Source organism: Corvus kubaryi, unplaced genomic scaffold (assembly GCF_017639235.1).
Source record: "Corvus kubaryi isolate FWS band 111438036 unplaced genomic scaffold, C.kubaryi_AGA036_p1.0 37265, whole genome shotgun sequence".
In the NCBI taxonomy this organism is placed as follows: domain Eukaryota; kingdom Metazoa; phylum Chordata; class Aves; order Passeriformes; family Corvidae; genus Corvus; species Corvus kubaryi.
The window spans coordinates 1,842,246-1,852,717 of NW_024581080.1; the positions used below are offsets into that span (position 1 = coordinate 1,842,246).

Genomic DNA, 10,472 nt, shown 5'->3' on the forward strand with positions numbered 1-10,472 from the left:
TAAAAAAAAAAAAAATTACAAAATGGTCGCTTTCTTACAGAACGGATGCGGACTGGATTTATGGACGTGCCTCCAGGTGAAGTTGGTTTCTCCCCCTGCCCCCACCCCACCCCGATAATAAATAAATAAAATTCATTAAGTTTTGGATCCTCTGGCGGTGCAGGTTTGGGCGCTCGGAGCGTTACTGGGATTTCTTCCCTGTGCCGTTCTTGTCCGCAGAGTTCGAGGTTACCAAGTTCACGGGGCCGTCCGAGTGCAGCGAATCCTTGCGCGGGGGCATCCGCTCGTTGATGCGGTCCAGCCCCCGCGCCTCCTCGAAGCTGCGGATCTTGTGCTGCGGGGAGAAGCCCCGGATGGCTGCGGAGGGAAGGGAGCACAGGGAGGGACCGTCAGGAGGAGCCGTGGATTCCCCCCGGAGGAGCCCTCCAGCACACGCCAGACACCAACGGGGATAGTGGCGGGGACGGAAAGCACCTGCCTGGATTTGGGAGTTACAGGGCGGGGAATTGGGGAATTTTCGGTGTTGCCAGCTCATGTTTTGCTGGCTGTGAAGTTTAGGATTTGCTCGGCTCCTTAAGAGCTTTTCATGGAATCGTGGGATGGGTTGGGTTGGGAGTTTAGAATCGTCCAGTGTCACCCCTGCCATGGGCAGGGATGCCTTCCCCTATCCCAGGTTCAACCCCCCCAACCTTGGACATTTGCAGGGATGGGGCAGCCACAGCTTTTCTGGGAATTCCATCCCACCACCCTCACAGGGAAGAATTTCCTTCCAATATCCCAACCCCCCCCTTTTTTTAACAGAATAGGAGGAACTTGATGAACCAGACAAGTGCTCGCTGTCCCCAGAGAGTGAAATCTCGGGAAAATTTCAAAGCTGAAGAACACGACACTAAAAAATAACAATTAAAAATAAAATAAAAAGAAAAAAAAAATCCAAAAAAAAAAAAAGCAAAACCCAGAACGACAGAACAAAGACACCACCACAAGGCTCTGAACTCCGACACAAACCACACACTGCAACACCAGGAGAGGGAACAGCTAGTCCTTGGATCACAAAGGCAAAATTCTTGCATGACCAGGAGACACACGGGCAAATTTGGGAGGGATGAATCCCACTGAGGAATTTCGTGTCCCTGCTCCATCACCACGGGGACGAGCACGTCACCCTCGCCCTGATGACACGGACCAAATGTGAAACTCCTTTGTGCTGCGGATAATTTAAGGAAAAGGAGGCTGTGCCAGATCTTTTACAAGGACTTGGCTGGCTTACAAACAACTTCCCTTGGGAAGCAAAGCCTCTACAGAGCTGCGCGGCCCCGCTCGGCATCGAGGAAAAATCCTCATGGATCTGTCATTCCTACACTCTGCAGGCAGAGAATTGCCTCTCCACCTTGGCTTACGTGTGGGCGAGGCAGGGATTACACCAGCATCCCAAAATCCTGATTTCTAAGGGTTTGGATGGTGCTGGCACATCGCAGGACCTCAACCCCAAGGTCTTGAGCTGCTGGAGCACGAATTGCTCCGGCAACTCCAAATAAAGGTGTTCCACTGAGGAATAAACTGTTCAAGCTGAAACAGCCTTGAACCAAGCCCCTGGGTATTTTATTTTTTTCTTTCCCAGCAAGGCCTCGTCCTCCCCCACTTCTGGTGATGCAAGAGTAAAAAGCTTCCGTTAAGGGCTGGTAAAGCTCTTTAAAATGAGCGCACGCACACACGGAGATGATTTGAGTCTCTCGCCGGGTTCTAGCCATACCTTCCCGTGCCTCTACCGCTTCTACTGTGGCTGCAATACAGAAGAACAGTGGCATGCAAAAATGAAGACAGGGAAAAAAAAAAAAAAAAAAAAAAAAAAAAAAAAAAAAAAAAAAAAAAACAAAAACAGAGTGACAGTGAGTGATCCGACATCATGGCTGCGACGCAGAGCCCGCGGCCCCCCAGCCCCGGTGGTGCCAAACGAGTGGCGAGAGGGGAGAAAGAGGTGACAGGAGGTGGAGAGGAAGGGGGGAAGGGGACTCCCGAGGGCTCAGGGGGAGTCTCCTCTCCTCTGGATTGATCTGATGGAAGAACGGAGGAGCCGAGAGAGCTTCCTGCTGTGTGCACTGGGCAGGGATAACCTCGGACTAAGCCGTGGGTCTGCTCCACGCTGGGTGGCTCCAGGCCACCTTCAGATGATCAGTTCTGTGGAATTCACCCTCCACTACCACGGCTGCGTGAGGGAAGGGATCCCAGGGGATGTCCTGGAGCAGGGGGAAGGAGAGGGGCAGCCTGTTTTCCAGGGAAGGACAAGCAGCAGGTACTGGGCTGCTCCGCTCCCGGTGCCTTGAGCTGTAACAGAAAATCAGGCTCCAAATCCAGTTTGGCTTCAGCTCCACCTCCTGAAAGTGTTACCAAGCAACAAGGCACCACAGAGCTGAGCAATGTCCCCCTTCCTAAATCTGCTGCAGCGATGTCCAAGGTTTGGTAGGCCCTGCCTCAACATCTGGAAGGAGGCCCTTCCCTTGAGCAGATTCCCTGGATTTTAGCCTCAAAACAGCAGCTTTTTTGCTTTGGACACAATACAGAGGCCACGTGGTCCTTGGGAGGCCACGGAGGAAGGATGGAGCTGTGGCTGCACAGTTCTGCCCCACATTCCGTGACTTTTCGCTCCGCTGATTTTGCCAAGCCCTGCTGCGAAAGGCTGGGGAGAGGCTCAGGAGGGAAGGGCTCTCCTCACTGCAGCCCCGTTTCCCTTTCTTTGGGGTGCACAGGGACCTCAAAAGGGGGGCAGCCCCCTCTCCTCCTCACCCAGCAGATGGGGCTCCCATAAATTCACCGGGAGTGTGAAGGGATGTGCGAAACGGGAAGGGGTGGGAGGATGGGGAAAAGGGGGATGGGAGAAGGGGTCAGGACAGGGAAAAGAAAGGAGGGAGAAGGGGTCAGGACAGGGAAAGGGGGGTGAGGAGGGCAGGAGAAGCCGGGTGGTGCCGAGGGGAGCGGGGGGAACCTGCAGGCGGCGGGCGGGGCGGGTAAGGCAGCAGCAAAGGCCCAGCTTGTTTGTTCTGTCCTGGGGGGAGGCTTATTTTGGGGGAGGGGAGGTCGCTGGTACCTCTCAGAGAACCCCCTGAGAGGGGAAGGTGCTGGAGAACGTCACAGCATGACCCTGTGCTGTGGGGATACAGGGACAGAGCTGCTGCAACAGCCACCTTCCCACTCAGGCTCTGTTCCCAGAACTGGGGCGACGGGGCTGTGATGGTTTCTTATAAAAAAAGGGAAAAAAATATCCATCCTCCTCTGTGGGCAGAGAAATCCATGAGCTCGGGAGTGATGCTGCATCCTCCCCGGGAGCAGGCAGTGATATTTCCACGTTTCTGACTCGTGAGCTACTTAATCCAGGCAATCCCAGCCCCAGCCCGGGAAGAGCTGCAGGAAATCCCCGGTGCCCATGGGAAGGGGGAAGCTGGGGAGGTGCCAGGCTTCGAAGGCCGCTGGCAGGGAAGGATTAAAACGCTGGATTACAGGATTCCCTCTGGGGACACGTTTCTGGGATAGCTCATTCCCTGAGCACCAGGGAAGGGTCGGATCCTTCGCTCCGTCCTGCTCCCAGAGCTGCTGAGGGAGGCAGCAAAGTTTGGGAAGAAACCTCAAAACCTGAGAGGCAGCTTTTCTGAACCATGCAGCCCTGGAGGAACCTCGCTCCTTTGGCTGAACCTTCCTCTTGGTTTGGGATTCATGACTTCCCAGGGGCAGATTGGGAGGGGTTTGGTTGAACGAAGAACAAACAAGCAGCTGTGTCACTGTCACATTCACACAGAGGCTGTCACACAGCAGCAGCAGCACAGCGAGGTGAGGCAGAGGATGTGCACCATGCAGCATTAGAAGGGAAAGAAAGGATAAAAAGTCGTTGCAGAAACAAACAATTAAGCACTAAACATGCTTTAGGCAAGCTGCTGTGGGTTTTCTTCCTCGAGGGTACACGGGGACATCTTGGCATCTCTCCGCATCCCCACCTACACCTCTGCTTCCTCCTCTTTGGGAATCCTTCCTCCCCACGGGCCTGAACCCTGGCTGGGGTCCCCTGGCACCCCCCAGGCTGCCTGTGGGAGCTGCTCCAGGGGGTTTGGGGCAGGGGGAGTGCAGGGGGGCACGGGTACTCACCGGTCTGCAGGGTCTGCCTCCCCCCCGAGAGCACTCCCAGGGGCAGGGTACCTGTGGGAGTCAGGCCTTTGAGGGTCAGCACGCTCTCGCTCTCCTCCCTGCAGGGAACAGCAGCACCAGTTACACACCGAGCAGTGCACTGGTTGTACTGGTCCATGCAAGACTGGTGGGTGACAGGGAAATGGGAGCCTGCCCTGAGCACAGCTGCCTTGGGAATGATGGAATCATGGAAGCATTAAGGTTGGAAAAGACTTCTAAGGTGACCAAGTCCAGCCATCAACCCAGCACTACCCTGGTCACCACGTCCCCAAGTGCCACATCCACACATCTGTTAAATCCCTCCGGGATGGGGACTCCACCACTGCTCTGGCAGCCCATTCCAATGCTTGGCAACCCCTTCCATGAAGAAATTTTCCCTAATATCCAACCTGAACCTCCCCTGGTGCACTTTGAGGTTGTTTCCTCTCATCCTTCACTTGTTATTTGGGAGAAAATACCACAACCCCTACCTGGCTACAACCTTCTTCAGGCAAATGTGTCCTGAAAGAGTCTGGAAAAACCAGACTCTTTCTGTCTTGTGGGGTTTTTCCCCTTCCTTTCTTCCTGACCAGTGCTGCTCCATCACCCAGTCCCCAAATTAAACCCAGTCCCCAAATTAAACCCAGTCCCCAGCCCATCCTTACCGAAGAACCGAGAAGACCCGTGCCATCTTCCCAATGGCTCTGATCTTATTCCTGATGATCTCCTTACGGACCGTTGTCCCACCTTACGGAGAGAAAAGAGCAAACAGCAGCACGTTGGAGGTTTCCTGCTCTCCAGAGAACGTCAGCATGAAGCACCTGCCTGACTCCAGGAAAAGAAAATCATGGTTTTACAGATTCACAGCTACACCGGAGAGAGAACGGTGCTGGAAGGATGGCATCAGGATGGCATCAGGATGGCACCAGGATGGCAGCGAGGAGGGCAACACCAACGAGATGGCACACGGAACTCGAGAGGGCTAAAGAGAGTAGAACCACCAGCACAGGACACGGATTCGGGGAGGTCTCCAGGTGGGCTCACACTGCACAGGATGTGACACAAATGACTCAGCCATGAGGACACAGTTTGCAAGGCAGAGCACAGAGGGATCTGACGGCTGATGGGCACCGCTGTGCTCGCCCGCAGTGGCACGCAAGCATCAGCTTTGGCATCCAAGGAGCACGGGGAAGGGCTGGCCGGAGCCTGGCAGCTCTGCTCTGACCCCACACGGACACAACGGGACGGGGGGGAACTGCCCTTCCGCTCTACGGACCCAACGGGAGAGAGGAAACCAAAAAAAGCATGGAGGGAGCTGAAACCAAAGGGAAAATTCAGGTCAAAAGAGGGAACAAATCCATCTCCTCTCAGCTGAGATTCCTCACATGGCCCAGTACACATCAGGACAGGGAAGCCAAACCCAGGGCTAACATGCACCATGGCTCAGCCATGCACTACGTGGCTGCATTCAGAATCAGGTAGAAACGTGACCCCCGTTTCTCGAGTTCCTGGAGGAACGCAGAAGGGTTAAAAAACACATGGAGCTTATGTTAAAACTGAAAGGGGATGAAGAGACTGCCCCACTAGTCAGCTCTGGAAATCCACTTCAAGGATCTGGTGGCACAGGCAGTGATAATTAAGCTCGTAGCAAATTCTAGCTGGGTACCTTTCGGATAGCTTGAAATGTAGTGATCTTCAGGGAGAGGAGACACCAAGAAACAAGTAGATGAAGACAGAGATAGAAGAAACAAATTTAATTTTCATGGGAGGGAGGAAAGAAAAAACAAAACCAAAAAACAAAACGGAAATGCAATGGGAGAAGCGGGTTAGAGTCTCCACCTGGGGCCGAAGCAGCTCAGGCCCCCCTTCTCGCTGCCCCCCACGGCTGCCTCAGCTTCCTCAGGTCACCACCTCGCTCCTGTGTCCCCCCAAAATCCAAACTGCTCATCAGCTCAGCCACTGATTTGTCCCCTTCACGCACTGCTTAAAGCCCTGGCCAACATTTTGGTTTTGGGGGGGGGGGGGGGGGGGGGGGGTGACATGAGAAACCGCTTTACAGAGGAGTTCACTGCAACAGATGAGAAGATCGGGTGGCTATTTTGGTGCTGAAAATTCTGAATTGGGGGAAAAAATAACCAGCAGCCTGTGTAAGGAGCAGGAAACCATTCCCAGAGTAGCTGGCAAGAAGTGTCTGTCGCAGTGAATGTTTAATTTCTCTGTGACTGAACAGCAAAGGAGAAAAAAAAAATAAAAATAATGTTCCCTACCCAGAACTGCACAAAGGTTGGGCAAAAAGGAACTGGAGACCCTGGCTGGGCAACCAGCTATAAATCAAGTGCTGCTCAGGCATCAAAGACCTTCCCCAGCCTTTCCCCCTGCTGCTCTCAGGTGCCAGCAGGGATATTTTACCTTCCAACGTCTCGTCACCATCCGAAATCAGCTCGTCATCGGAGCAGATGTTGAGGATGTTCACGAGCATCTCGGTGACTGCAAGAGGCACAGACAGCGAGGTCAGAGAGGCCCGGGGCACATGGAGAGGTTTGGAGGACGAGGGGAGGATTTCAAGGTCGTCTGTCCCCTGCAAACGGGAGCCTAAAGACACTTTTAGGCACAGCCTGCTGGTACCCGCAGCGGCGCCGGAGCAGACGACACACGCTGCATCTTCTGCCAAGGAGGTGGATGCAGGCCAAGCACATCACAGAGGAACCAGACGTGGGCAATGAGGTGCCAACATTCCTGCAGAACAGCCTGAGCTCCCTCAAGGTCCCCCCCTCCCCATCCCCACCCGCGCCACAGCCACCTGGCTCCGAGAAGGGCCAAATTTGGGGAAGGGGAGGGGGGCGGTGGGATTCGACCTTTGGTGCCTCAAAGTCAAAAAAACCCTTTGGAAGTTGTGAGGTTGAAGCCACACCCCGAACATACAGGACAGGGGTGGAATTTAAGCTCATCAGGAGAGGTAAAAATCCTTTTGGTGAAAAGCTGAGGCAAAGTCTTGGTCATATTTTAAGCTGCCTCGCCTTCTCCAGAACGAAATAAGCCTTGGATTGAAATGAATGCTTCCTTTTTGGTGGGCCTGGAGCCAACAGGAATTTTTAATTCCTCCGTTGCAAACCAAGAGAAACGTCTCCAGATTCTGAGGTGGGGCTACAGCACCCAAGATCAGCTCCACCAGCAATCCAGAAAGAGCAAGGAAGGAGGGGTTTATCGGGAAAAGCTTTTTCAAACAGGTACCAACAGCTGTTTTTGCAAAAATTTAACCCAGTAATGCAGATCTGTGGAGCCTCAACTGCTCTCCTGGGCTGCCCAGAGCTGCAACAGTCTCCCAGTGCTGTGGGACAGGATTCTGACACTCAGGATGTGAGGATCAGGCACTGGGAACTTGGAATAAAAACCCAAATCTCTCTTACCCTTTTCCCCTACGAAAGGCAAAGACCATGTGAAGACATCCATGAAGTTTGGAAGCCAGTAGGGGTGAGGGGAACAGTTGAACTGCCTGATGTTCATGACGTTGTTTTCGTATTTCAGTACAGCAGCTGGGAGAGGAAAGGGAAAGAGAACAAATGTCCACGGGCACTGAGCACTGAGAAATCCTGGAATGGGCTGGGTGGGAAATCCTGGAATGGGATGAGTGGGAAGGGATATTAAGGATCAGCCAGTGCCACCCCTGCCACGGACAGGGACACCTTCCACTGTCCCAGGCTGCTCCAACCCGGCCTTGGACACTGCCAGGGATCCAGGGGCAGCCGCAGCTCCTCTGGGAATTCCATCCCAGCCCCTCCCCACCCTCATAGACAGGAATTCCTTCCCAAAACCCCATCCAGCCCTGCCCTCTGGCGCTGGGAAGCCATTCCCTGGGTCCTGTCCCTCCATCCCCTGTCCCCAGTCCCTCTCCAGCTCTCCTGGAGCCCCTTTAGGCCCTACAAGGAGCTCAGAGCTCTCCCTGGAGTGTTTTCCTCTCTCATCCCCCAGCTCTCCCAGCCTGGCTCCCTCTGGAAGTTGCACCAGTGTTAAAAAAACTTCATTATCAACACCAGGTTACACTCATGTAGAGTCAAGCTACCAACTCCCCAAAATGAGAAGGTTTAAGCTAAAATTTTTCATTTCCTCAGGCCGGTTCTCAGCTTAGAACAGCGAAGCTCAAACAGAGCCAAGATCCAAAGCGAGGGGTGAAAAACCCCACAGCAGGAGAAAATTCCTCCATGACTCCCACGGTTTAGGGGCAGAGGGAAGGGGAAAGCTCTCCTACACTATCAGCTTCAGTGGGATGGCAGCATCCACCAACAGGGCTCCGTTGTCCCGTGGCTGGGAATGAAAGCTTTATTCCAGCCCTTATGACTCCGCAGTTAATTGCCGCAGTAACACATTAAGTCAACCACTTCAGCTCAGCACACAAAGCTCTCTTTCATTCCAGGCACAAGAATGCGGCTGGAGGAGAGGGTTTTGTATCAAAAATAGTGTATTTTTTGTATCAAAACCAGTGTGGTGGCAGCTGGAGCCGGGCAGGGATTGTCCCTCTGTGCTGGGCACTGGGGAGGTGCCCTGAGTGCTGTGTCCAGTTCTGAGACCCTCATGGAGGGGCTGGAGTGAATCCAGGGAAGGGAATGGAGCTGGGGAAGGGGCTGGAGAATTCCTGAGGGAGCTGGGAAAGGGGCTCAGCCTGGAGCAAAGGGGGATCGGGGGGACCTTGTGGCTCTGCACAAGTCCCTGACAGGAGGGGGCAGCCGGGGGGGTCGGGCTCTGCTGGCAGGGAACAGGGACAGGAGGAGAGGGAACGGCCTCAGGCTGGGCCAGGGGAGGCTCAGGGTGGACAGCAGCAGGAATTTCCTCATGGAAAGGGTGCTCAGGCCTTGGCAGGGGCTGCCCAGGGAGGTTTGGAGTGCCCATCCCTGGGAGTGTCCAAGGAATGATGGAAGTGGCAGTGACAAGGTGGGGATGGGGCATGGGTTGGACTCGATGGTCTTGGAGCTCTTTTCCAACTTAAATTATCCTGTGATTTTGGGAGAGCAGAGTGGGAGAGGGATTTCCTGACCCCCCACAAGAGCAGCAGAGCCCTGGCCTTACCCTTGTTGTTATAGACATCTAAGTAATTTGGTGCAGAGAAGATTGTGATTAACGAGGGAAAGCCCGTGGTCTGGCTCTTCCTGTACATTCGGTACCTGCAAAAACACGGCACCGAGTTAAACCCGGCCCAGCACGGCCCAAACCCCGCCCAGCCCCTGGGCTGCAGCACTTACCCAGCATCCTGGGCTTCGTGAGCTCGGATTACGGATAACAAACTATTGTTCTGCAAAAATTCACACACTGCAGGGTAACTGGAAAACAAAAAGCGAGGAGAGCTCAGCAGGGAGCAAAGGAGAGCACAGAGCAAGGGTGGTCTCGGCTTCAGGGAGCAGCCATTGCAGAGAACATCCAGTTTCTGTCCAGCACCCCAAAATATTGTTTTATCATTCAAAAATTAACTGCAAAGGGTTCTGTTAAACCCTCCCTGTGAGTGGACTGCCAGCACAAATCCTTCTTTTTTAGCAAGGGAAGATTATTTCCTAGAGGCACCGGAAACCACTCACAGGGCACCAACAAAGCACCTCTGCTGTCTGAGACCCCAATTCCATACAGTAACTTACCCAAAGACAGCTCAATGTTACAGGAGGAGAAAAAACAAGCAAGAATTTGTGCATTAGAGCCAAGCAAGGAGAATTTCAGGTACACAGAGCGGCCTGAACGGTGATTTTAGTGTGAGGGGGGACAAAGTGGCCCCTAAAACACCCCTCACCTGTAGAAATAGGAGCAGCCTCGGACAGTGTTGTGGGCAAAATGCTCCAGGGTTTTCTCATTGCCGTAATCCTCCGAGGGATCCGACCACAGCAGGTCACACATCGGACCAAAGGCTGGAGGCTCCTTAAACCTGTCTAACTGGAGAGGGGACACAACATCAGCAGGAGCTGTGGCAGGAAAAACATCCCAAATCCATGCAGGAGTCAAGCCCACAGGGAGTTGGGAGTGAAGGGAAGAGCCCAGGGAGCTGACTTACTTTCCTAATGTCATCTAGACACGTGATTTCTGGAGACAGGCCCCCGTGGACACACAGGAATTGCTGGTTGAGGAGGGCAGCGAGAGGAAGACAGTCGAAGGTATCCATGCACGCGTCGTACACTCGCTCCGAGTACTTGATTCGACCTGGGAAGAAGGAATTTGATCAAGCTCTGATGGGCCAAAGTGCTGATCAATAAATCCAAGGAACCCTGATATGGAAGCTCCAGGTCCGTGGCCCACAAATCCAGCTTTGCACCTGTGTGTTTGTGGAAATGCTGACTGGGAATCCA

General features: G+C 53.7%; 1 protein-coding gene across 4 annotated transcripts in view; it reads right to left on the reverse strand.

The window, feature by feature from the left end:
* Positions 1-6: 6 nt before the first annotated feature.
* Positions 7-10,472, reverse strand: part of PPP3CC (protein phosphatase 3 catalytic subunit gamma) — a 34,194-nt gene continuing 23,728 nt past the window's right edge. Inside the window, exons 5-14 of one of the 4 annotated variants that reach the window (XM_042024820.1) lie at positions 10,181-10,326; positions 9,923-10,062; positions 9,387-9,464; positions 9,214-9,308; positions 7,560-7,685; positions 6,562-6,639; positions 4,818-4,899; positions 4,135-4,232; positions 1,712-1,783; positions 7-357 (exon numbers count right to left, since the gene is read on the reverse strand). In XM_042024820.1, the coding sequence (XP_041880754.1) occupies positions 182-357; positions 1,712-1,783; positions 4,135-4,232; positions 4,818-4,899; positions 6,562-6,639; positions 7,560-7,685; positions 9,214-9,308; positions 9,387-9,464; positions 9,923-10,062; positions 10,181-10,326 (1,091 nt within the window). In that variant the 3' untranslated portion in view covers positions 7-181. Of the gene's footprint in view, positions 358-1,711; positions 1,784-4,134; positions 4,233-4,817; positions 4,900-4,930; positions 5,846-6,561; positions 6,640-7,559; positions 7,686-9,213; positions 9,309-9,386; positions 9,465-9,922; positions 10,063-10,180; positions 10,327-10,472 lie in introns of those variants that run through there. The other 3 variants (XM_042024821.1, XM_042024822.1, XM_042024823.1) reach the window with 3 other exon arrangements.